At 48.5% G+C, this 26874-nt stretch overlaps 1 protein-coding gene across 1 annotated transcript in view; it reads left to right on the top strand.

The window, feature by feature from the left end:
* The window catches only part of LOC111826507 (teneurin-4-like), a 376579-nt gene that overhangs the window by 222844 nt on the left and 126861 nt on the right, over positions 1 to 26874 (top strand). Inside the window, exon 3 of the mRNA XM_023755919.1 lies at positions 14455 to 14534. Coding sequence (XP_023611687.1) covers positions 14525 to 14534 — 10 coding nt within the window. The 5' untranslated portion in view covers positions 14455 to 14524. The remainder of the gene's footprint in view (positions 1 to 14454; positions 14535 to 26874) is intronic.

Genomic DNA, 26874 nt, shown 5'->3' with positions numbered 1-26874 from the left:
CCACCCTGCCCAATAGGACATATACCCGGGGCCCTATCTTGCCTAAATGCGTCACACTGTGCTCCATCTGGAGACTGTGGGTCAGTCTTCCTGGACCGTTTCTCTCAGCCTTCCTCTCCATAAGCTTCCCAGGTTCCTCTGCACCCTTCCCTCTCCCTGCCTCTGCCACCATCTACACTATTGCACCCGCCTCTCCAGTGATCACCTTTGCATCTCTCTCTCCACCTGTCTTCCATGGCTAATGAGGAACAAGCCTTGGTAGTTACACGTGAGCTTTGTAACACACTTATTTTACTCATCCCAGCTTCCATCCACCCAAACAGTATTCGTGGGGCATGCAAGTATTGGCCATATGCCAGGCTTCCTGCTAGACTGGGGATGCAGAATTAGATAAGGGGTAGGCCAGTCTCTAGTGGTGGAGAGAGAGATTAAATGACTGTGCAGGAGAAGGGAAACCAAAGAATGGTGCCTGACTCAGTCAGCAGCCTTGGGGGAGGTTCAGGGGGAGCGGGTTGGGGGTCAGGATTTTTAAGGTGAGGGTTGGACAAAGCGACTGTGCACATTCAGGGGCCTGACACCACGTTGCACATTTGGGGAACCACAAATACCTGGCAGAGTTGGAGATGGGGTGGCTGCTGGAAAGGCAGGAACCAAGTCGTGAAGTGCCTTGTCCTGTGGGTCTGGAACTTCACCCTGTTGGCAGTGGGACACCATGGATGGTTTTAAATAAGGGAGCAACGTGGACAAAGAGCTTTACACAGGCCCTCCGCCCCTCCGCCCTCCTGGGCCTTCGGGTGAGCTTTGGTCCAGGTTCCTCTATGCACATCACTGATTAGGCTTCTTTCCTGGCTGGTTGTGCTTCTGCCTGAACAACACTTTCATTCTCCCAGACACTCCTCTCCCATAAGAGTTCTGAGTCACGGACAAAGAAATGCCTTTTCACTCTCGCTCCGTTCCGGATGCCATGTGTCTTGATTGTTAGCACAGTTCGCCGGGCCCGTGGCTGCCACGTGTTCGGAGAAGTGCACTGTGTTGGGATGCACGCAGCACCCCCTGTCTCACTGCATCTGCCCATCACTTGGAGGGCTTGGGAGCATTCTATAGTGAACAGGCCAGCTGCCACCTCCTGCTTTTCTTATTATCTACCAACGAAATGGGAAAGCCATTCTCTGTCATTGCTGAAAGCAGATGGGTCAGCAAGCACATCTTCGGTTTTGGAGCAAGTAAGAGGAAGGGCTCAGGGTGCGGACCACCCTGCACAGGGCGTCCGTGCCTGGAGAACCTGCCCTGCTTGCAGTCTTGGCCCCACTGGGCCCTGTCTTCTTACCTCCCACCAGCATCTGCGCCACCTGAGGTGGTCCCCTCACCAGCCACTCTTCAGGGCCCCTTAACACACTCCTGCTTCCGCAGAAAGCATGACATATAACCATGAAAAACTGGGTGGGAGCCCTAGGCTCTGTGACCTTTGGCAAGGAACTCCAGCTCTCTTGATTTTGTTTTCGACGCTTAAAACTCACTTTGAATGTTCCCTGCTTTGCTTAAGTCTTGTAGCTGGGTGAATCAAAAGTGTTATCTTAGCTGAGGAGACTTTTTAATTGTCGCCACAAAGCTCAGAGGCATTAAATAACTTGCCTAGGACCACACAGCAGGAAAGTGGATTCTCTGGAGTAAGAGTCCTACACTAGGGATCCTGTCCATTTTGTTCATCCAATATGCGGGACATTTTTGCTGATACATAGTAGGTGCTCACTAAGAACTTTTAAATGACTGGCTGCAAAGCATTGTGGGGGGGAAATTAGTGATTTAGGTGCAATCCTTTTTTTTTCTAATTTGTACTTCTTTGATTACTAGAGAAACTGAACATTATTTCCATGTGTATATTCACTTAATATACTTCTATAACATGCCCTTGTCTGTTCCCAATTTATTTATTGGTGTCCTAAATTTTTTCCCACGTCAATTTGCACCAGACCTTTATTGGATGGTTATTAACCCTCTTCTATCTTCAATGCTACAAATGTTTCCAGCTTGAAGTCCTTTTTACTTTTTTTCTTTCTTTTTGTTCAGAACTGCAAAGTAAAATTAATTTCCATTCACGTGAAGTTGTATAATCAGCACGCGAAAACCCCAGCCAAGGTTTGGAAGCCGGTTTCCCCAGGCAACACATACCTCTTCCCAGCCCCCGGGAGTCCTGGTGGGTTGAAACAAGCATCAAAGGTGGCCTGGCAGGTAGAGCAGCTGCAGAAGTGCAGCCTAAGCCCGGGTCCTTGCCAGGCAGCCAGAGGGCAAAGCCTTTGTACCATAAACATATGATTGGCTTATGCGTGTGTTTTCCTGTAAACACTTCGTTTTGATCATAGCCCAGAACCCAGCAACTTGTTTTTAAAGTTTTACCTGGTAACGCCCACACCCCTCCCTGCTGCCTGTCCCTGTGAAGGTGAGCGAGATAAGGGGCTGGTTTGCATGGAAAGCTCTTAGGCCATTTTCCCTCCATTTCTGATGGGCTCTTTCTCCTTTGTCTCTTTCTCCATCCCAGCCGGTGTCTGTCTACTTATACATTTGTACATCCAAATTCTTCCTTGGCAACAGAAGGATGCTCTGTCTCTGGGCAGTTCTCCTATTTGTAGCTCCTGCAGCAGGGTCATAGGGCTCAGAGATCATGAGGCCTGGATTAGTATTGATGATGACAGCAGAAGTGCTATATATTGGGCTTTACAGATCATAAAGGGGTTTCCACCCATTTTTCAGTTGGTCCTCCCAACAGCCTCCAGGAGTGGTGTGGGTAATAACATTACCTTCATCATCCGCCGAGGGAACTGCGGCTCAGAGGCTGCCCATGCCGCCACGCCAGCCACTGGCAGAGGTCGGGCCCTCTCCTTGGATATCAGAGTTGTGGCTGTTTCCACCTTGTCCAGTCAGCTCCTGGGTATGGTCCTGACCTTCCAGTCCTGGAGCAGGAGCAGAGTTCAGGGTCAGAAACCCAGCTCTCGAAAGAGAAGGCCTCACCTTGCCTAGAAGCTCAGGGGTCTAAATTTCTGGAGAAGATTTTGCATAATACACACATCTCTCCCTTTCAGCCGCTGGTGATGCTACTCTGTACAGTGTGGGTGACGTCCTGAAAGAAGGGACGGTAGCTAATAATTTCCTTGATTTCCCCATCTCTGGAAAGGACTCTTTCTTTTCCAACTCGGTTTCTCCATCCACACACCTTTCAGCTTCACAGAGGTGGGAATGAGCAGGTGTGTCTGTGTGGGTGGGCATGCGAGGTCAGAAAAGAAGGTGGGGACGCTGAGGTTGGGGCCCTGTCTGTGCAGACGTCTCAGCGCCGGTTTCCTCTCTGGGACCCACAGAGGTTTCCAGGGAGGTAAGGCGTGTGGCAGTTCATTAGCAGCCCTGCAGCTCCGCACCTGGTGGTCCTTTCCGTTCCTGTGGGGGCCATTGGTCTGGGACATGAGAGCCAGTCCATAAGAGGCCACCTGTGACAAGGGCCCGAGCAGAAGCAGAAAGCAAATGCATCCTGGACCCCAGCGTCCCCTATCCTGACTGTGGGAGGCTAACCTCTGCTAGGAAACTCGCCCACCACACAAGGGGCTGGCCATCAGGGAGAGCTTGCAAGCCATTATCCCTCAGTTTCTGTGGGTTCTTTTCTCCTTTGTCTTGCTCGCTCTCAGTCCCAGCCAGTGTCTGTCTGTTTAAATTTTTTCACGTCCACATTCTTCCTTAGTAACTGAGGAGGTTGTCTCTCAGCAGTCCTATTTTTCCTTGCCCCAACCTCTCTCAATAAAGGATGGCTTTCCCCACCCTCTGCATTTGGAAGGATCGATGCTAACCCTTTACAGTTGTAGGTGTCCACACAGACAAGACCCAAACAAGCCACATCACGGTAAGACTTCAATGTCTCACTAAATCTACTGAGAGATGCCTTCTTTGGCCTGTCTCTGTCTCATTAAACTCCTGGCTTCCCTACAGAGGCTTAAGACATCCTAACCTGCAAAGGATTTTAAAGTTTTACAACGGAATTCCTTGGCATTTTCCCAATCATGAGTTTCCCAACCGACACAAGAAGTCACATTCAAGCTGGGTAGATTTATGGAAAAAGAAAGAAAAGAAAAAAAGAAAAAAAAAACAGAGACCTGACTTTTGTGTCTCTTCCCTTCTCCTTCTGAGGCTGCCCCCACCCAAACCTTACCAGTGTCTCACAGGTGGCCCCTATTTCTTATTTCCTCTTGGGCTTGACTGCAGTGGTCAGTTCTATAGTTGGCCAGCCCAAGCATTGCCAGTCTCTTTTTTCTCTTTATTGAAAGTATTACATATATCCCCTCCTCACCACCCCCCATTGACACCTTGCATACAGTTCTTTGGTTGACCACTTCCTACCCACCCACCCTCGCCTGCCTTCCTCTGAGATTCCACAGTCTGTTCCATGCTTCTATGTCTCTGGATCTATTTTGTTCATCAGTTTATTTTGTTCAGTAGATTCCACATATTGCCAATCTTCCTGCAGCCATCGTACCAGATGCTGCAGAGTGGCATTTCCACTACAGATTCTTTCTCAGCATCTCTGTCCATCAGAGTCTAGGCAGGAAAACAGAAACCACTCTATGTCTTTCAACAGAGGGAATTGAATGTAGGGAATTGGTCACACTGTTGAAAAAATAGCTACGGTCTCTGAGGCAGCCCTGAGATCACCAACAACAGGGAAGCGCTATCACTCCTAAACTGAAGGGGGAATTGGGAGAAGGTGATTTCTAGACTCCAGAAGCTAGGAAAGTCCAGCAGAGGCTAGAATTAATATGTAGGGAGCCTGTCAGGACTTGGAGCAACAGAGCTGATGTGGCCACAGCCAGGGATGCGAAGACAAGAGAGAGAGAGAGAGAACCTAACTTCTCTCTTCTTCTCACCTCCAGTCTTCTACCAGGGTCTAGTGGCCAAACCTGCCTGCCCAAAAGCTGGTGCAAGGGAGCCTGAGCATTGCAGTTCTCTGGAACATGGGGAAGAGCAGCAAGTGTGGGCAATGGCATCCATTCGGCCCTCTCACCCCCACCACCCTTTCTGCTAAGGCTGAGTTGGTGCCCATCCATTCCAGAAAACTCCTACTCTTTTCTAATGTCTCTGATCTAGTCAGCTGGCAGCTTGACATAGGCATCATATTTTTATATGATCTTGAAGATAGAACAAACGAGGGGAAATCTGGTTCCTCCTGGACTCTGGGCAGGGGTGGTGAACTCTGTAATATAGTTAGTCATCCAGTCCTGCTCATGAGGACAATTGCTGTCCCTAGTCTTTTGGAGGGGAGCAGCGTCTCCATTCTTTAGTAGGAGCTTCAAGGTGGAATGGTTCTGCTCATTTTTGCAACCATGCCAGCCCCAGAGACTCAACTATACCTTGAATATCATCTCCTACTCTATAAGACCAAACCCGTAACCCACACCCTGCTATCCAGCCTCATTCTGCCCCTGAGGGCCTGTGTTCCATGGTTATTCCAAAGGGCTGGTGAGTTGTTTCAGGGTAACTCCAGCTCTTGTCATAGACAGTGAATCCTTCCCAGCCTGGCTTCCCTCGGATCGCCTCCCCCAACCCCCACCCTCCGCTAACTTGTTTGTGGCGTGGGAGCTCAGACACAGGGGAATGTGGGTAGGGAGAGTCCAAAGGCCCAGCCGAAGAAACAAAGGCCCCTACGTTTGTGCAGCCAAGAAAATAACATGAACCAAGATGAGGGATTTGGGCTGGATGTGTTTTGTTTTGGAGCCTTTCAAGGGACCAGGCATGCAGTTGTGTTTGGATTGGGAAGAAAGGCATAACTGAGCAGGAGAGAATTCTTTTCTGAATTTATTTGGGCTGTTCCTGGATTAAAGGAAATGCCAGGAGCATTAGACTGCATGAATGTATGAAGGCTGTTGCAGACAAGAGGGGACCCTGTCTCTTCCTGGGGCAGGTTGGGACAGCATCTGGAAGCAGTGGGCTTGTTTGTCCATCAGTCATCCATCTGGTTAAAATTCAGCACTCACCCTGCTTTCCTTTTCTTTTTTTCTTTTTTACTAGAGGCCCAGTGCACGAAATTCAGTCTGGGAGCCCTCGGGGATGTCTGACTGATGGCTCCTCCATGGGGAGCAGGCCTAAGCTGGCAGTCAGACATCCTTAGCACTGCTGTGGAGGCAGGAGAGGCTCCCACCACTGCCGCTGTGCTCGCCAGCTGTGAGCCTGGCTTCTGGCTGAGTGGTGCTCCCCCTGTGGAAGTGCGCTGACCACCAGGAGGCAGCTCCTGAGTTGAGCATCTGCCCCCTGGTGGTCAGTGTGCGTCATAGCGACCGGTCATTCCACCATTCGATTGATTTGCATATTATCCTTTTATTTATTATATGATGTATTGATTTGAGAGAGAGAGAAACATCAATTTGTTGTTTCACTTATTTATGCATTTTTTTTGGTTGCTTCTTATATGTGCCCTGACCAGAGATCAAACCCTCAACCTTAGTGTATCGGGATGATGTTCTAACCTACTGAGGTACCCAGCTAGGGCTTTGCTTTCCTTTTTTTAAAAAAATGGTTTTATTGATGTCAGAGAGGAAGGGAGAAGGAGAGAGAGAGAGAGAAACATTGGTGATGAGAGACTCATTGATCAGCTGTTTTCTGTACGCCCCACAATAGGGATTGAACCTGCAACCCCGGCATGTGCCTTGACTGGGAATCAAACCGTGATCTCCTGGTTCATAGGTAGATGCTCAACCACTGAACCATGCCGGCCGGGCTGCTTTCCTTTTCTAACAGTGTTAGTTAGGACTGCTGGTTCAAAGGGACAGAGACCTCAGAGTTAACTTACTCAGAACAGAGGGAGTTTTACTACTGCCTCATAAAATCTAAACTCTTGAACTTGCCAGCCAGAGAAAATGCAGAGATGCAGTGGGACTGGGATCAGGGTTTTGATGCTGTTCTGTTTAAATCCGTTTTGTCTCTTGGTGGCCCTGGGCTGCTTCTCTTATGCTAGTGAACTTCTTTTTCTTATGCGGAGACCAGCTTTCCCCGCTGTCTTCGTTTGCTAGGACGGCTGTGGCAAAGTCCCACATGGAGAGCCTGAACAGCAGAGTGTATTGTTTCAGTGCTGGAAGCTGGGAGTCCAGTCGAGGTGGGGGCAGCATCCTACTCCCTCTGAAGGCAGGAATTCTCAGACTTCCCTCCTAGCTCGGGGGTTCCTGGGCCCCTGGAAGCACCACTGGTCTCACATGATGTTCTCTCGGTGTGCATGCCTGTCTCCAGGTCCACATGTTCCCCTTTCCCCAATGACTTTTATTGGATTAGGGGTTGCCCCAGTGACCTCATTTTAACTGATTATCTCTCTAAAGACCCTGTCTTCAATTAAGGTTCCATTTGGAGGTGCTGGGGGTTAGGACTCCTACATGTCATTTTTGGAGAATACACTTCATAACACCCACGTGGCCACTAATAGCTCTCAAGTTTTTCATTTTACAATCTGCATTGCTAGAGAGTACATTCTACTTCACTTCCTGTTTTCAGGAAGCCCAGGGGAGAGTTATGACTGTTCTGTTTGACCAGGTTCTGCTCTCCCCATGGGCAGCCAGGAGCCCAGAACTGTGGTTGACTTGGCATGGCCAGGTAGGCAGGGTTCTTGGGTGTGACAGTTCTCATAAGACCCACGTATCTGGTATCTGTCAGATCAACTAATTAATATTGGGTACAAATCACTCCCAGATCATAGTGGCTTATGACAACAAAGGGTTTGTTCTCTCGCATAGTCCAAGTCCCCTCTGGGCAGTGAGGGTGGGGGAGGGGAGGGGTTTCTCATAGTCCCCCAGAATCCAGGCTGGCAAACTGTCCCACCTGCCAGCCCCCCCCCTCCCCCCCGCCCCACACCCTGCCAGTGTGAATGAGAGGTTCCTACCTCCGTAATTAAATCTCCTACCTGGAAGAGGTACATTTCTGCTCGCAACCCACGGGCTCTCATTAGCGGTGTGGCCCTTGTCAGGGTGTGCCATCCCACCTGTGCCTAGAAGGCAGAAAGCCAGAAATAGTTGCCAAATAGCACTGATGTCTCTCACACCCCAGGTGATGGGAGCCGTAGAAAAAGTGGTTCCCAGAATCAGGGAGGTGCTTCCCCAGAATAAAATGGGCTGTTGCCTGGTAGACTTGGGTATGAGCACTCCAGGGGCCTGCCAGGCCAAGGGAAAGGGCAGCAGGGAAACAGTGAGATGTTGGAAACCCCTGGGTCTGGCTGCAGCCTGGAGGGACTGAGGGGTGAGTGGCAGGGGACTGGGCTGGGGAGGCAGCCAGGCTGGACGGCATAGAGAACTGCTTGCTCTAGGGAGGGGCTTGGATTTTGCCCCAAAGACAGTGGGAACCAACAAGGGATCTGAGCCAGGAGGAGCAGGGTCAGGATTGCATCTTAGAAATAGCCCTGGCAGCATAATCATTTGAAGGAAGGAGCTGAAGAGCACGGACCTGTGCGGAGATCAGTCACCCCCAGGTGCTAGTGGTAGAACCCCACTCTGGCGTGGGAGTGCAGCTGTGGTCGGTACAGCAGAGGTGGCTCCGTGGGAGTTCTGGCATCTGCACTGTCTCCTGAGGAAAGAAGAGCAGCTGGTGGACATGGAAGGAGGGGGAGCACTCAAATTTATGTTTATGCTGCACATTCAAATCCCAGAATTTTATATTTCAGAGGGGAAGGGAGAGGGAGAGGGAGAGAAACATCAATGATGAGAGAGTCATTGATTGGCTGCCTCCTGCATGCTCCCGACTGGGTTGGAACCAGCAACCTGGGCATGTGCCCTGACCAGGAATCAAACTATGACCTCCTGGTTCAGAGGTCGATGCTCAACCATCGAGCCACGCCAGCCGGGCCAAATGCCAGGACTTTTGATGGTGTACTTGAAGGTCTTAAAGGGGAACATTGGATCAGTAAAAGCAAGCTGCAGAAAATTGAGACCCACCCCACCCCCGCCCACCCCTGATACCACCAACCTCATCAGGGTGCTTTTCAGCACCTGCGGTTATCTGAGAACCGTTCACTCCCTGCCCATGCTTCCTTCCACACCTCGTCTTACTGGCAGAGTTCTTGCACATCTTCGCAAACATGTGATCTTGCTCTGGCGGGAGCCCAGTATCTTCGTCTTTCTCTCGGTCACTCGTAGGATGGTGCTCCCTCCTGCGCCTCTCACCTTCTCTCTGTCAGACATCCCTGCAGTAGCATGTAGCCTCAGTCCTTTCAAAGACAGTTCGACACATGGCATGGATTTGGGCAGCTCACGCTCATGTGGAGAGCCATTTGTGAGTACACACAGGAGGAACCACAAGAGAGAACACTGAGCAGAAACTTGGATGCAGCCCATGGGCAAGCAACTGGCAAACGAGCTCCACCCTTCTTCCCTGTGCAGCAGACCTGTCCTCACCAGGGCAGGGCTGGCGGGGGCTGGCTCACCACCCCTCGGGGACCTGTGAAAAAGCTCCTGAGGCCTTTATGAATGAGGATGCCCCGTTAAACGTTCTAAGGAGATTACCTAAAGCCATCTGCTGCCTTTATTTCCCCCGGTGTGCACTAAAAGTGTGCAGCTGCTCAACAGGAAATGTTCCGTGACACCATGGGGCTCATGGGCTGGCCTTGAAAGTTGGGGAGCAGAGAGGAGGTGCGGCGTGGGGAGAAGTGGGTGAGCACACGCAGGAGTTACCCCTGCGCCCCAGTGTCTCCAGCTGGACATTCAGATTTTTCTACCCTGTCGATGTGCTCTCTCATGCAGGCGTCATTCTGTGTGTGTCGTTGATTCTTTCAGTGCATGAGTGCGTGTGCGTGTGCGTGTGTGTGTGTGTGTGTGTGTGTGTGTTTTGAATTGGAAAATTGGTCTTTGAGTTCACCAGCAGCAGCTGCAGCTGCCATAATTAAAATGAAATAACCTGCTTCCTTCAGTCTGTAGGGAGAAAAGCTTTTTAAAAAAAATCTATATTCTAAATGGACTTGGGAATGTGGTGAATCTTCTCTCCTCTCCCTCTTTACTTGCAACAAGTTTGATGGCTTTGTTTTCCTCAGGAGTCAGGGGAAGAGAAGGGAGTTCACCTTGAGGAGCATTTGTCCAGCCCGGCACTAGGCAAGGTCGTCCCATCTGCACAAGCCAGGACTCCAATCTAGCTTGGATGCTTCATTTTCTCCTCTACCGTGTGCAGTTCCATGTCTTGTAAGCCCCAGATCTCTCAACCTGCCTGCCTGTCCGGAGCCCTGGGAGGCTTGGCGTTATTAAGATGTTAGGGGATATGTTGGCACCTATAATTGGCTTAGATTAGAAACCAATGCTTTTTTGCAGAATAACGAGGTTAAGTATCCTGCCCTAATGATTACATGGTAATGAAATGGTTTTCAGGGGATTGGACCTACTCTTGGAGGTGATGCTTAAAAGTCATTCTTTAAACCAGGCTGGGGAAAGAAAACCCCTAAAGAACGTCAGACTGCGGTCTTGTGTGGACCTCAGAATAAGGTGACGAAGGTAGAAAGGGGCGAATACATGCCAGGAGTTGGAGATACTGTGGGCACTGTCTCAAGGAGCTCCCAGTCTGGGGGAAGAGAAAGACATGCCAGTAAAGACTTATATGACCCTGGTAGTAAGCATTAGGTCATGGATATGAACAGCTTGCTATCATTTCAGCAAATTTTTCCTCCAAAAATCCATTTCTTTCCATTGGTAACCTAATGAGGAGAGTAACCTCACTGTGAGTGCAATGCCCAGAATGGGAAATATAAAACGATGAAAAGAAACTATTGTACATTCTGATGTCTGTGTGAGAGTCTGGCGCTTACTCTCTCTAATCCCTTCTTATCATTCCCACTAAATAATGAAGATGTGTAAGGGAGCTAAGGGGTTTGCCCAAAGCCCACAGGCAGTGACTGGACAGTGACTCAGATCCATTCTACCAGCCCCACAGCCCCTGCTCGTGCCAGGGCACCTCTGAGAAATTCTGCACCCTGCTGTTAGGTAGATAGCACAGTGATCGTCCGTATTTACAATGAGGAATGTTTTTCTTCTTGAACAAACCAAGTTTTAAATCTGGTGTCTTGACAGGAGTCACTCATGATTATCATCTCTGGCTGCAGGTGTGAAGTCCAGTTTGAGTTCCCTGAGTGCTCGGGGCAATCCTCCCAAAGAATGAAGTCAGCCCAGAGCCTAGAAACGCTAGAATGTCAATGAAAAAACAGATTCCTGGCATCCAAAGGGTGTTCCCTGGGGCTCCCTGGTCGCATGCTCCTGTCACCACGTCTTAGCTGAGAAGGGAAAGACAGAAGGAAGCTCTCCCAGCAGGGAGGGAGGCTGGCCTCCTGCTAGCTTTGAAATTCCCTGCAAAAGACCCAAGTCCGTGTTGTTTGGTACCCAACTCAACGCACTGTCTTATCTCCTTGATGTGTGGTCACTTTGGGGAAAGCTAGCAGAGGCAGAGGCACCCTGCATCTCCCTCCAACTGGACATCTCAAAATGCAGTCCAGAAAATGACCACACTTCCATCCACCCAAGGGTAGCGTAGAGGTGCACTGGGAGTGGAAGGTATTCTGGGAGTGTCAGGTGTACAGAGGTCACACAGTGTCACAGCACGTTTTGTGGCTCTCCCGCAAAGGGAGAGAACAGGGTGCAGATCTTGTCTCCACCAAGCCTCCTTTCCTCATCTGCAGGGCTGGAAGGCGAATGCTTGTCTCCTGCAGTTGTCTAGACGGTTAAATAAAATCATGTATGTACCATTGGCTGCCACTCTGCCGGATGCTTGGCATACAATTAGGAGCTTCCTATCCCAGGCACCGCCCCTTCCTGTTCATACTGTACAGGGCTTGCCACATTCATCTTCCTACAGCAGATCTCCAACACGTCACATATCTGCTCACAAGCCCTCAATGGCTCCCCGTTACTGACTGAATAATGCTCATCTTCTCTAAATTGGCAGCCAGAGCCCTGTCTGTTGGGGCCCAGCCTACCTACCAGGTGTGATGTTTTCCGTTTTCCCCTCCTGCACCTACACTCCCTCATGTGGAGCATGCTGCCCTGTCCCCAGGCCACCCGCCTAACACTGGTGCAAGGCTGAGTTCTCTGCTTGGTCAGGCAGGGTGATCCCTCCACTCTTGTTTTCTCATGGGATTGTATCTCTCTTATAAAACTTCCAAGCATTATAATTACTTATGGGCATGTCTCTTTTTTTTTTCCTTGTCAGCCTGTGAGCTTCCTGAGGGCAGGATTTGCTTGAGTCATGAGTATATCCTATACAGCACCTAACATGCACTATTGAATGAATGAATGAATGAATGAATGAGGGAGTGAATGAATGAATGAGGAAGTGAATGAATGAATGCTGTGCTCCTCTCCTAACTGGACTTCCCCTCCACAAAATATGCTAGTATGGCCCTGACCATACTAGCCTCCTGCTACCTTTGATGCTAATCATGAGTATGGCTCAGTTGGGTGGTATATAGTCAAAACAAAACAAAAAGAACAACAAAAAATGCTAGTATATAAATACTTCTAGAACCTTTGGTCAACCCATGAGCATTTTGGTTTTATGAATAGTCATTTTGATGCTTATTGGAGGACATGTGAAAAAAAGGGAAATCAGGGGTATGAATTGAAAAGGAAATCAGCAAAAAGAAAAGAGTTGAGGTTTTTCCCTGAATCCTTGGGAAAGATGAGGGTGGAAGACAATTAAAACTGCAGTTCTGCAACTTCTTCAGGAGGGAAGGGATTGGAAGGCACGGGGATCTACAGCCTGAGCTGTGGAGGCACAGTGGACTATTGTCCCCTGGACAAGGAAGAGGGCTTCAGAAAGACCCACAGTGTTTCATCCAAGTCCCTGGGAGGGACTAGGACCCCAGCAGGATCCTTGGGGGCAAAGCCAACAGCTCTGAGTCCTAAAGTCCACCTGGGGTGAGGCCCATAATTCCAGCAAAGCAAGTTCCTGTTGATCTCTGAAACTTCGGAGTGTAAACTTGTAATGAACAAGATGCAATAAATAGAAATGAAGAGCCATTATTGCTCATTCAACATGCACAACATGGCAGTCCTACCGTCTGTGGTGTACTGTCCGCTTTTTATTTTAGTGAACGTGGTATGACTCGGAAGGACTTTGCTAGTGTTCTGGTTGTCAGGTCTTCTACCCTGGGGTGGGCAGGACCTGAGGTGTAGAAGGATGCTCTGCCTTTGAGCAGAGCCTGGTGACCGTTCCTGCCCAATGCAGTCACTCTTTGTTGAGAATAACGAGAATTCACAATAAAGAAATATATGAAATACAGATGAAGCTAGAAAATTTTCAAACTAGAAATTCATTTTTAATGGAAATTACCAGTAATGCCTCACCTTATAATGCATAATAACGTCTCTTATCTAGGATCCTTGGTATATTTGGGAAATATGTATTTAAGGAATTTCTCAAGTAATGACTTTTTGCCTCAGATGACTGAAGGCACCTGCCATACCTTTTTCTTTTGCCTAGTGGGTCTTTTATATAAGAAGTCATGTGATGGTGTTTTCAGTGGGTGAGTGTGGTCGCTGTTGCAGAGCGAAGTACCCAGATCATGAATCTGTGAGGACTTGTGTTCACATCCCAGTTCCTCCTCCTGTGATGACCAAAGCACATGACTTAAAACCTTTGAGCCTCCCCTTACCCTTCTTCGAGTGGGATAGATTTGTTTTTAATTCATTTCGCAAGCTGTTATCATGTACAGCTATCTCTTTGGCACTGGAGATCAGAGATAAGTCAAATTCAATGTCATAAAATTCTAGGGCAGAAAGGACTTCACAGGCCACCTGGTTCAAAAATTTCCTCTTTCAGATGAGAAAACAGAGGCTCAAAGAGGGGAACCAATTTGCTAGAGGTCACAATGCAATAAGCAAGAGGGCCAGAACCAGAACTCTTCTGTGTAAGGAACTCTGCCCAGGGGACTACCAACACTCCCTCATGGAGTACCACAGGGATGCTCAGCCCATTTTATTGGGCAGGGAAGGAAGGCTCCAAGAAATTCAGTGAATCAATGACAGGACTGTTGCAGGGGCCAGAGCATCAGCCTTAAGCTCTATCCCCTCACCTTTGTCCCAACACTCATCACATCACCGTCAGTCCTTTGCAAAACACTGTTTCTATTCTGCTCCAAACCTTAGCTGGGCACCTGGATTGTAACTTGCAGTCCATGCCTTGAGAGGTTTGGGCAGCTCGAGGAATCACCTGTGAACAGTAGCCATCAGACAGCACCCTCACTCCCACCCTGAGGAAGACTCACTAGAGCCTCCCGGGAAGGCTGCAGAGAGGAAGTCTGTGTGGGGTACTCAGGGAATTGGGACCCCACTTCTCTGTGTGGCTGGGGGACCAGGAACAAGCCCAGCTCCCCATGCTGTGTGTTTGTAGTGGCTGCTGGGGAAAGATCTGTGAGGAAGGTCAGGGGCATCTTGCCACCTCACTCAGTTGGGCCTGTGTTCTCTGCTTCAACAGAAAGGATCGAGCCCCGTCCTCGAGGATCCGATGGCCCACGGACACTGCTGACTCTTCAGGACATGCGGACATGGAGCCAGGTCAGTCCCCTTGTCCACTCTGATTTTCTGCGTCATCAGCTGCAAACCTGTGGTCTTGATGAGAAAGTCCCTCTTGGAATGCGAAATCGTGATTGCTTTTTGGGTGAAGGCTTTTGCCACTAAGTAGCATGGGAAGTGGAGGCGGTCCGGCCAGAGTGGAGGTGGCCTCCTTGCGGAGCAGAAAGCAGTAGGCGGACTCATGGGTGCTGGAACCCAACCAGCAGCCGGCAACCAGCATGATTGGAGGACAGAGCAGGCAAGGGCCTGGCATCCAGCTGGAATGAGATGGAGGAGATGGCAGCCAGGAGGCACCTGGCAAGCTTAGGACCACATAGGCAGCGGTGGCCGATCAGTCATTCTGGGGTCCAGAGGTCGATGGTTGCATTCCAAGCTGGAGTGGAGTGAGAGGCATAGTTGAAAATAGCGGGGCGGGGGAGTGGGAAGCTGAGGGGAGATTGCCTGGAGGACAGGTGGTCTGGGGGCCGGGTCCAGCGGCCAGAGCAGCTCCTTGGAGGCCTTACTTTATATTGCCACGCAGAAGAGTGATGGCAGAAACAGTAGGAAGCACCTGAATTGGGTGGGAAAGTGGAAGGATGTTTCAAGCTAGAGAAGGAACATGGCACAGAGAAAGGCAGGATCGTAACTAGAGGCTGGGCCCTGGGGAGAAAGCTGAGGAAGCAAAGGAGCCAGGGCCCAGGGAGCAAGCTCTTTATTGAAAACTTACTGTGAGCCCAGCCCTTTTTCTTTTCCTCCAAGCCATCTGCAAGGGAGATGTGTGAGTCTTGCTAGGCCCAGTTATGCTGCAGTAATAAATTCACTCCAGAATCCCAGCGGCTTAACACAGCAAAGGTTTCTTTCTTGCTGGTGCTGCATGTCTAACTGAGGTGGGTGGAGGGCTCTGCTCTACCTCGCACCTCAGGAGCAGACTGACAAAGGCTTGGCCATCTTGTAGGTGTACTACCTGGAACGTGAGGCCACCTTGGTCCCTGCAGCAGGGACGAGACAGCTGGAAGGCTGCACTGGCTCTCAAATGCTTCAGTCCCGAAGGGACGCACAGCCCACGGGCCGGAACTAGCCTCATGCCCTAGTTTTTTAGGGCTCTGGGAAATGGGGGGAAGACATGGCTATTTGGTGAACAGTTCCTGCCTTCACCACAGTGGGTATAATTTTCATTTTTCAGGTAAGGAAACTGAGGTGCAGAGAAAGGAACCATCTTATCTGAGGTCTCCCAGCTAAAAAGCACTGGAGTCTAGACATTACATAACTGATTCAATCATTTATTTAGCTTAATCAGCAAAAACATATTGAATAACAATGACAGGCTCAACACTGTGATAGGCTCTGGGGATATAACAGGGAACAAAACTGAAGGTAGTCCTGGCCCATGTGGCTCAGTTGGTTGGGTGTAGTCCTGTGCACCAGGTTGTCGGTTTAATTCCTGGTCAGGGCACATGGCAGGTTGTGGGCTCGATCTCCAGGTTGGGGCGTACAGGAGGCAGCTAATTGATGTGTCCCTCTTACATCAATGTTTCTCTCTTCTCTCCCCCTCCCTTCCTCTCTCTCTAAAAATCAATAAAAATATTAGGGAAAACAAAACAAAACAAAAGTAGCCTCTGTTCTCAGCCCAAGGAATGTGTAACTACAGACTGGGATGTATGCTCGGCAGTAGAGACATACGGTTCTCTGAAGAGATCTATTAAGATTTTTAGCCTGGTCAGCATGGCTCAGTGTTTGAGCATCAGCCTTAGAATCAGGAGGTCATGGTTCAATTCCTGGTCAGGGCACATGCTGGAGTTGTGGGCTTGATCCCCAGTAAGGGGTGTAAAAGAGGCAGCCTATCAATGATTCTCTCATCATTGATGTTTCTCTCTCTCTCTCTCCCTTTGTCTTCCTCTCTGAAATATTTTTAAAAATTATTTTAAAAAAAGATTTTTAACTTTTCCTATAGAGAGACAGGTAAAATGGACTCCCGTGTATTGAAGCACTGTGCCAAGTACTTGATTTATTTATAACTTCCACAAGCCCATGAGGCAGTTCTTATAATTCCATTTTTCAGATAAGCAAGCCAAGGTTCACTCATAGAGGGAAGATAACGGGGCTGAAGGAGACTCTTCAACCTCATCCATGCTCACTTGTGATGTCGAGAAAGTTAAAATAAAAAACTTGAATTTCACCTTCCTCCTCCCCTGCCCTCCCATCTAACCCTAAGAAACATGGTCTCCTCTTTCTGCTCTGAATCACTCTTCTCAAGACTTTCTCCCTCTGGTCCTGCGAGTGTCACAACATGTGAACGTATCATGCACTGACAGTGGAGGCTTCTTGGAGCCCAGACACAGCATCCCTCATCCCCATGTTGGTGCCGCCCATATAGCTGAGCCCTTGTCAAACTCAAAGAGGGAGGGAGGACATTGCAGAAATACAGGGAGCGGTGTCTGACTCTGACAGGATGGGTTTGAATCGGAGCATTGGCAAAAGTGGATTCTTCTTTGTAGAATGTGGTTCCTTTTCTCTCCGGCATCCCCATCCCTCCCCTCGCACTCTGTGCTGTATTTACACTGACCCCATCACTTCTCTCCCCTCCTCAGCACATGTGACCACCTCCCCTGTCCCCACTCTGGTCCAAGCACCTTCTCAGACCTGGATTATCACAGTGGCATCTGCATGGGGCTCTGCTGCCCCCCTTCCCTCCCGGGGTCTGACATTGAGGTACCTGTTAAAACACTGGTCACATCAGACCACCCCTCTGCTCCGAACCCTCCTGTGGCTCAGAGGCTCACACCGAGGAAAAGCCAGAGGCCTCACAGTGACCCAACAGGGACATTGGCCTCTTTGCTGTTCCTTGAACCGTGAACACACTCCCACCTCAGGGCATAAGGCATAGAAGCCTTGTTTTCAGTCTCAGGGAAGCTCTTCAGGCAGCGGGAACAGCAGCAACCAGACCTCCAAGTCTCCATCCAGGTGAGCGGAGCAACCCTGGGCTGCAAGGGCCTGGTCAGTGACCAGGAGTGTGTTCCTCTCAGGGAGCTGCCAGAGGCCAGAGGTGTGAGCCAGGTGGACGCCCTGATCACCGTGCACCAGGAGCAGTGTCCCCAGCCCAGCCTCTCCTCTGCCCTCTTCCACTTGACCCTTTCTACATCCCATTCATCTCCACCTGAGGCATTATATATGACACTGCAAGTTTGGTTGCCTGTTGTTGGTCTTCTCCCACTGGAACCTGAGCGCCACCAGGGCAGGGACATACTTTGTGTTGTTCCCTGCAGTGTTCTTATGCCTGGAACGCTGCCTGCACATTGTGGGCACTCAGTAACTATGCACCGAGTGAATGAACAGATGAACCAATCATGGCGCATCAGATTCCTTGGTGTTACTCGCTTACACTCTCTTGTTCCTACCATCCTGCCTTTACACCTGCTGTTCCCTCTTCCTGAATGATCCCAAAGACTTTCTCTGTGCTCCAACTCAACACCCTCATTCTTTCTCAGTCACTCCACCTGCCCGGGGGGTGAAGTCCCTGCAGCACATGGCACAGGCATGACCCATCCATCCCTGTGGGGCTAAGGGTTCAAGGGCAAGCACAGATCCTCACTGCTGAGCCCAGTGTCTGGTGCACAGCTGGGGTCCAGCTGTGGTATGCTGGCCTGAGCCTTATGGACCAGAGCGCTATATGAAACTGCAGCCCAGGGGCCCCATTTCTGCCTGTCCCCGTCACCCTGAGTCAGGAAGCAGGAGTCCTTGTTGCCAAGTCAGGCTCCTCCTGCTTCCTCAGAGATCAGGAAGATGAGGCAAATGGGACACTAATGAAATTCAGAGAGAAAACTAAATTGGGAGGTGTTGCAAACACCATGGAGGAGGGAGATGCAATGTGAAAGGCTCTCTCCAGAGTGGGCAGGGGAGTGGGAGAGCGCAGAGAGAGCTGGAAGTGGCATTCCCGGGCCTCCTCTGACACCCACATTTGGGGTGGCCTGTGGGATCATTGTAGGGGCTTCACTTTAAATCAGGGACCTTTTCGTCAACTGACTCATCCATTCATTGATGCCCTCCCACCACCTTGCCAAAACAGATTTGAGTGGGTTAACAATTATAAATAGATTAAATAGCTAAGACCAAGACTGTTTAATGCACAATTAAGGTAGAAAGTAAGGGAGAGAAAAGGGCGGGAGAGAAGAAAAAAGATTATCGGAGCCACCCAGCAGCAGGTTCTTGAGAAGCAGCCCGGGGCTCCTGTGACAAACAGATGGGGCTGTGCCTGTTTAAGATCATCAGGGAAGGAAAAGCTGTGGGCACAGGGTAGCAGTGATGACCAGTGTTTCAGAGAACTTTCAAATCCGTTGTCCATTCCTTCAGTTATAGGCATTGACCATGTGCTGTGGGCTAGAGGTCCGCCCACCCCACGGGGTACTTTCTTCTATCTCATTGAATGATCATAGCACCCTGCAAGGCGGTCTTTTAAGGCTCTTTTTAGAGACCAGGTGAGTGAGGCTCAGAGACACTGAGCCATTTCCTCAGCACATGATGCTGGGGCAGCTGGATATGCACCTGCATAAGCATGAAGTTGGACCCCTTCCTCACACTATATACAAAAATGACCTCAACATGGATCATCGGCCTAAATTTAAGAGCTAAAACTCTAAACCTTTAGAAGAAAACATGGGCCTAAATGTAATGATCTCAGATTAGGCAATGGTTTGACACCTGCAAAAGCAGGGGAGGATAAAACTCATAAATTGGATATCATCAACATTTTAAAAATTTGTGCTTCAGCCCTGGCTGGTGTGTGTGGCTCAGCAGTTAGAGCGTGTACTGGAGGGTTTAATTCCCGGTCAAGGGCACGTACCTGGGCTGCAGGTTTGATCCCTACCCCCAGTCAGGGCTCATGCGGGAGGCAACCATTAGATGTCTCTCTCTCTCTCTCTCTCTGCTCCCCTTTTTCCCCTCCCTTCCACTTTCTATAAATGGAAAAGATATCCTCACTCCTCAGGTGAGGATTAAAATAATAATAATAATAATAATAATAATAATAATAATCTGTGCTTCAAAGAACATCATAAAGAAAGTGGAGAGACAACCATGGAATGGGAGAAAATATTTGAAATCAGAGATCTGACATGGGGTTTGTATCCAGAATACATAAAAAAACTCTTACAACTCCTCAATAAAAGGACACAGAGCCTAATTAAAAAATGGGCAAAGAGTTTGAATAGACATTTCTCCAAAGAAAGTACAGACGTGGTCAAAAAGCACATAAAAAGATACCCAACAGTTTTAACCATCAGGGAAATGCAAATCCGAGACCTTGAGTCATTTGTTTGGGTCCCGCCTCTCTGATACCAAAGCCTCCAGACCACAGGCCTCCCTGGGCCTGGGGAAGAGGTCCCTGGGAGGTGAGACTAGGGCCTGGACCCTTCAGGGGTTTCCACAGGAAGGAGGAGAAGAGGGAGGGACAGGGAATGGTGGGCAGGACAGGAAGGTCAAGCCAGGGACAGACTGCCCATGGGTCTTCTGCCAGCAAGGGGCAGAAATTGCCATCTGAGAAGGTTTAGGTTCACACTTAGCGCTCTTCTGCCCAATTCGCAGTTTGTCCTAACGCAGTGGTTCTAACTCTGGTTGCAGAGCCCTGTTTGACTCTTCAAAATTATTGAAGACCCCAAAGCATTTCTATTTATGTGAATTATATCTATCAAATTTTGTTATACTGGTAATTAGCCCTGAAAAAAAGCTAAAATTATTATTGATAGCTTATAAAAACAAACAACAAGAAGCCCTTACATAACCATACATAATACTTTTTTTTAAATCCTCACCCAGCCATATTTTTTCCCATTGATTTTTAGAGAAAGTGGAAGGAGAGGGAAAGACAGAAACATTGATGTGAGAGAAACACATCAATTGGTTGCCTCCTGCACGAGCCCTGACTGGGCTTCGGGCCCAAGGAGGAGCCTGCAACCAAGGTAAATGCTCTTGACCAGAATTGAACCCGGAACCCTTTGGTCCACAGTCTGACACTCTATCCCCTGAGCCAAACTGGCTAGGGCCATAATACATTTTTATAAAAAGGAATGTTTCCAAAACAAACAGAAATGGAGGGGTCGACACTGTTTCTCATTTTGGCAAATCTCTTCAATATGTGGCTTAATAGAAGCTGTATCTGCGTCTGCCTTCAATCTGGAAGCCTGCACTGTGTACTCATAAGAGAATGAGGATGAAAAGAGCAGAAAGTGGCATAGCATGAATATAAACAGTGTTGACCTCACAGGTGCTCTGCAAGGATCCCTGGGTGCAGTGATCCCCAGGGCACACTTTGAAAACTGTGGGTGCAGGAGGTGAGATCCTTGCTACAGAGTTCAGCAGGGCGTGGGGAGACGGCACGGTGATCTAGGAGAGAGGGAGGGAGGCGAGGACATTGCAGTGGGGAGGGGATGGACTTCTCCCAGAATGAAGCCTGGCTGCCCGGAGATGTTGCACACAACATTCTCTTGGCCCAGACAGCTTTCTGCCATCTTGGTCTCCTACTCAAAATCCTCTTCGCACTTTAAGGTTTATTTAGGTGCAACTGCCTCTGGAAAGCCTTTCTTACCATCCATAACACCCCCAAGGCTGAGTGAAGCCTGAGGTTGAGGCTACTGGTGAGAGGTTCGGGATTCCAGACCGAGGAGCTTAGATGTTCTGTTGTTCTTTAAGAATTGAGAAGAAATATTTTGAAGGCTTTTACACAAGCACTTCCTTGATGGTATACAAATTTGGATGTACAGAGGACTGTGTCACCAACATGCAGTTAAAGTCATCCTCTGCTGCTCTGGCTGGTTTGGCTCAGTGGATAGAGTGTCAGCCTATGGACTGAAGGGTCCCAGGTTCAATTTCGGTCAAGGGCATGTGCCCTGGGTCTCAGGTTTGATCCCCAGTAGGGAGCATGCAGGAGACAGCTGATCAATACTTCTCTCTTATCCTCGATGTTTCTAGTTCTCTATCCCTCTCCCTTCCTCTCTGAAATCAATAAAAATATTTTTAAATAAAAGTCATCCACTCTAATTCTAATTCAAATAAAGTAGTATCAGTCATCTAGAAAAGTGAGTGAAATGAGGGAAAGGAGGAGAGTAACTAACAGCTAATTGAGCACTAACTATGGGCCAGGTATTCACCATATTATCTAATCATCACAGCAGTTAAGTGGTATTTCTCCCATTTTACAGATGAAAAAACTGAGGCATCCACCCTCCCACCCCCACCTCCACCCCCCAACCAAGGATATCTTGCTAGTAAGTGTCAGAGCTGGTTCAAGATCAAGCCATTCTGTTTCTAAAGCCCATGATGCCTTTTCTCATGACTCCGCATGAGCTCAGCACCATTTATTTGACGTAGAGTGTTTAAGGCTACACACTCTTTTCAAAATGTGTTTCTATCCTATCTTTCCAAATACCCTTTTAGCTCTTGGAAATTTGAACAGGGACATCAATTGTGCTTGTTTGTTCTCCCTTCTGGAGTCTCCCATGGCAGCATCTGCACGCAGAGGACAGCCAACAAGCTCCACTTTTGTGTTGCTTGCTTTTCATCGAAGACATGGCCACAATCAAGACATTCACCCTGAGTTACTGATAACTAGACTTATTATTGACTCGGAGGTTATTGAGTGCGCGGGCCTGGGCATGACTGTCCATCCTTATTGGTGATGGGAACATGGGAGGACGAAGGGCCTGGGATTGATCTATTGCTTTTCTCTGGGTCAGGTCAGAGAAATCATCTTAAATGGGACACCCTCATTCTTATATAAATACTAGAGGCCCGATGCATGAAATTCGTGCAAGGGGCTTGGCCCCTGCCACCATGGTGGCCGGGAGCCTCTGCCACCTCTGCTGCCTCTGCCTTGGCCCCCACCACCACGGCTTTGATCTGGAAGGACGTCCAGAAGGATGGCTGGTCTAATTAGCATATTAAGCTTTTATTATTATAGACTGAGTAAGGCACACAAGGCTTATGCAGCCTAGACTGTATTGTCACGTCTGGTGCCAATCATGTCAGTTAAGCAAAGGATACATGAACATTTATTGAACTAGCACTGTGGGTTCATATCTCAGATAAGTATCTTGCGTGCTTTATCCATATTTGAAAGCCTGTATGTTTTTGACTCTATGAGATAGGAGCATCTCCATTTTCCAGTGATCGAGTAGACATGGGTCTGCTCAGGGACATGCATGCCCTGGTAGATGGTGGAGCTGGGGTGTAGAGCCAGTTCTGCTTGCAAACACGATGCTATGCTTCACTAAGAGAGAACATGCTGAGTGCATTCCCAGGGGGGCACCATGCTCTGACTGAGCAGGTGCAGAGACTGGCAGTGCTTTCGTGGCCAGACATTCTTGGCTGGTTTCAGGCTCTCTTCTTCCCAGACCATTTGTCTATCCTCCAAGGTTCCTTTTCCCTCCCTGGGTTTGCACCTTCAGGCTTCAGTCAGAGCACCTGGAATGCCCTCCACCCTACCAGGCCACTGTTATCTTTCAGTATCTGCTTAAGCAGTGTTCCTGGGCTCAGTGAACACATGCATGGTCTTAGGGAGGAAGAGGAAAGAGCAGGTGACCCAAGATGAAGTCCCAAAGTGTCAAAGGTTAAGCTTGGTGCCCGTCCCCAGGGCCTGCATGATTGGCAATGGTAGAATGGCATGGCCACGGCTGTGGAAGTCACTTCCCTTCTGACCCTAATTTACCTGCACCCACCCTCAGGGTGATGCTGCAATGCAGTCCTGGGTGCACCATAATTGCAGAGCCATTTACAAGCCGAATGCCTGGTTAATTTCCAGATGGGAGGGTCAGTGTCATTCCCTGTAGTAGAGTCAACGACCAAATCCTCACCATGGTAGGGCTTGATTCCTGTCACTAATTTCATCTTCAGCTGCACATCTCAGTGGCTGGTTTTGCCAAAGCAGTCAAGGTCATGGCCTGAAGGTCTTTTTCTGAGACTGTGGACTGTTATCCCTGTGTTGCCTTGACTTACCTGCTATGAAAGGGATACATTTAGATATCTTCCACCCCCCACCGCTTTTGTGAAAGCTCCCTTGGTGGGAAAAAACAACAAAAAACAGTGAGTCAACATCGATAAGCACAGAACCCTGTGCCTCTTTGGATTCTAACTGTGTGGAAAAGCCGAGTGTGCAGAAAACACTCCACGGGTGAGGACAGACATTTGTTGAGTATCTATTATATGTCAGCCATTGTGCTAGGCATTTCACAGTCCATTGAACCCTCACAACCACCAGTGAGGTAAGTATTGTTATTTCTGATTCACAGATGGGGCCATGGAGCCTCAGAGAGGGTCAATGACGTTAAGTCACACAGCCGGGAAGTCGGGTACCTGGAACGGAATCAAGGTCATCTGCTACAACATGCAACTTCTCCCCACTGTGTTGAAAATAATAACAGCAACAACAGCAGCAAGAGCTCCCATTTATGGTGTGCTTACTACACGCCTGACTTGTATTCGCTCATTTAATCTCGACAACAACACAATGCTGTTAGGTGCTATTATCCCCATTTTGCACATGAGGAAACCAAGGCTCAGAGAAGTGCTCTCAGAATGAAAAGTTTTCCAAACATGGGTTTTTGGAAAGTAAGCCCCAGAAATCTGTCACTGTGTGCTATTCTTCCTTTAAAAAAAGAATATTTGTATTGATTTCAGAGAGAAAGGGAAAGGGAGAGAGAGATAGAAACCTCAATGATGAGACAGAATCATTGATTGGCTGCCTCCTGCATGCCCCCTACTGGGGATTGAGCCTGCAACCCAGGTATGTGCCCTTGACCAGAATCGAACCTGGGACCCTTCAGTCAGCAGACCGACGTTCTATCCACTGAGCCAAACCAGCTAGGATCACTGTGTGCTATTCTGGCATAAAGAGTTCTTGTCTAAAATAAGCACAGGCCTTGATCATAGGAGGTACTTCACAGTATTTGCTATCAGTAGTTAATTTCATGGCGTTCTTGCCACCCCTCTGGAATGGGTATTCTGATTGTTGTTAACAGCCTGTGCTAGCCATTGAGCAGCCCTTGCCATGGAGGCTCCTGAGGTCAGCATGTCCTGGAGCAGGAATCCCAGATGTTAGGAGACAAGCGAGTTCGAGGACACATGGTGCAGTGGAACTGAGCAGGCTCGGGAATCAGACCAATGGAGTCCAAGCCTCGCTGACCAGCTCTGGACTCTGGGCGAGTTGGCTCATCTCTCTGTGCTTCAGTTTCCCAATATGTAGGGTGTCACAAAATTCATGCAAGAAGTAATTTTGATAGAAAACACAGGTTTATAATTAAAAATTGTAAAGTTTTTATTGATTCATAAAGTATACCATATAGGGTTATGTATGAAATAGCACATCGGGTAAATGGCCTCCATGGCTTTGCTGGCATATACGCAAAGCCGTGGTCTTCATTGTCCCTGCTCTTGGGCCATAATTGGTACTTGGTAATGCTTATCAAATTGAAGGGATTGAAATCAAAGGGCAACAGATATTAGAATCTGATTCAATAAACCAAGTAAAATTTGACTTTTATTTTTTGTTGTTGTTGTTAATGCTACCGCAAAATTCAAATCTTGCATGAATTTTGGGACACCCTATATAATATGGATATAATAAGAGGCCATACCTCAATGGGCTAGTACAAGGATTAAAAAATCATGTGAAATGCTTATAATCAGGCTTAGCACCAAAAAAACAGGCACCCGGTAGATGTGATGTGTTGTATTATCAAATATTGTTTTATAGAGTTGGACTGAGGAGATGATCTAGTTCCACCCTCCCATTTGCAGACAAGGAAACAGAGGCCCAGAGACAGGCAGCAACTGGCCCCAATCACACAGCATTTTAGTTCTTTGATTTAGTTCTAGTGCCAAGGTTCTTTCTGATATTGCCGACCATTGGAACAACAGCCTCAAGAAACATTTCTAGACGTTTTAGTTGGTGACCTTGCAATCTGCTTTATCTTTTTTTGATTGTTCTTTGTTTATACTTGCACTACCCATATATTTATTTTAAATAGTGCTCACATTTATTTCACTTCCTGAATCTGATCATTTCAGCATCTGTAGTGTTCGTAGGTAGGATTCATTTGTTCATTGTTGCTGCTGTCTCTTGCTCATGGTGGCTTCTTTCCCCACGTGCTCTGTGACTTTTTAAATTGGGGGTTCATGGTTGTTAAAACTCGGTGGGACTTCTTGGAGGCCTGAGTTGAAAGCGCACTGCTCCAGGAAGGCTGTGCATTTGCTTCTGCCAGGTGGCTGGAGGACCACCAACATGGGGCCACGTTCAATTAAACGCTCAGCTTGAACTTGGGTTGTTGTTGTTTATCTGGCCACAAGGTAATATGTACTCAAGTTAGAGACCCATGTGAAGGCCAGTTTGTGATTGGGAATCGCCCACTGCCCAGCCCCAGGGTCAAGTTTTCTTACATCTGCTTCCATGGGGTGGGGCCTTGTTTTTTTCTTATTCACCCTTTCATGTAGGTGTGACTGCATCCTAGCCTTAAGTGAGGGTCTCCCTTTGAATTCCACCTTTGGAAGGACTTTGACTTTGCTTTGTTTGTTGGCCCTTTAACACTATGATCCCCAGAACACCAAGGACTGTCACCCACTCAGTGCTGGGGAACCTCTATGGACTCATGCTCTTGGTGGTTACTGTGACCTCTGAGGGTTTACTTTGTTCTTGACAGCTCAGCTCTATATAAAAAATAATTTTGTTTCTGTAATGTGGCATTTTCCATGTCCTGCATTAGGGGCATTCCTTAGAGTCAGGGGCAGCTGTAATCCTGGAAATAGAAGTCTAAAGGGGTCACCACTGTCCTTCTTTGGTGTGAACATGGGATTTCATTATCTAGGGTTTTCCTGGTTATCATTCCTGGGCAGTTTATCTTATTTTTTGCTTCAACGTCTACTCAGTATGCCAGGAGAGCAGAGGGGAAATTTCCATGCCATAGGCCAAGTCCCTATCTCTCAGTGTCACCACCATCACTGTCCCGAGTTCTCAGCTTGTGTTTGTCTCAGCCTCACAGGGATGTTGACCAAGCACATGACCTACAGATGCTGCCAGATGAAAACTCTGATGTTGTAAAACGTGCCCAGAGATACCACATTCTGAAGGCATGCTGTGGTCCAGCCATCCCAGATGTGGTTCTTAACTTCATTTGCCCATTAGTTCATTCATTCCACAGGCATTTACTGAGCACCTACTACATGCTGTGCCCATGTTAGGCTTAGGGATACAGAGTCGGATAAACCACAGCCCTTCCCCTTGTGTACAAAGACATTCAAATGGGTAATGATCATTGCTGTGGCAGAACAAAATTGGAGGAAAAGGAGGCTAACCCAACCTCAG

This window comes from Myotis lucifugus, unplaced genomic scaffold (genome assembly GCF_000147115.1).
Source record: "Myotis lucifugus unplaced genomic scaffold, Myoluc2.0 scaffold_86, whole genome shotgun sequence".
NCBI lineage: Eukaryota > Metazoa > Chordata > Mammalia > Chiroptera > Vespertilionidae > Myotis > Myotis lucifugus.
The sequence above is the reverse complement of the archived record's forward strand: the minus strand, read 5'-3'. Positions and strand labels throughout refer to the sequence as shown.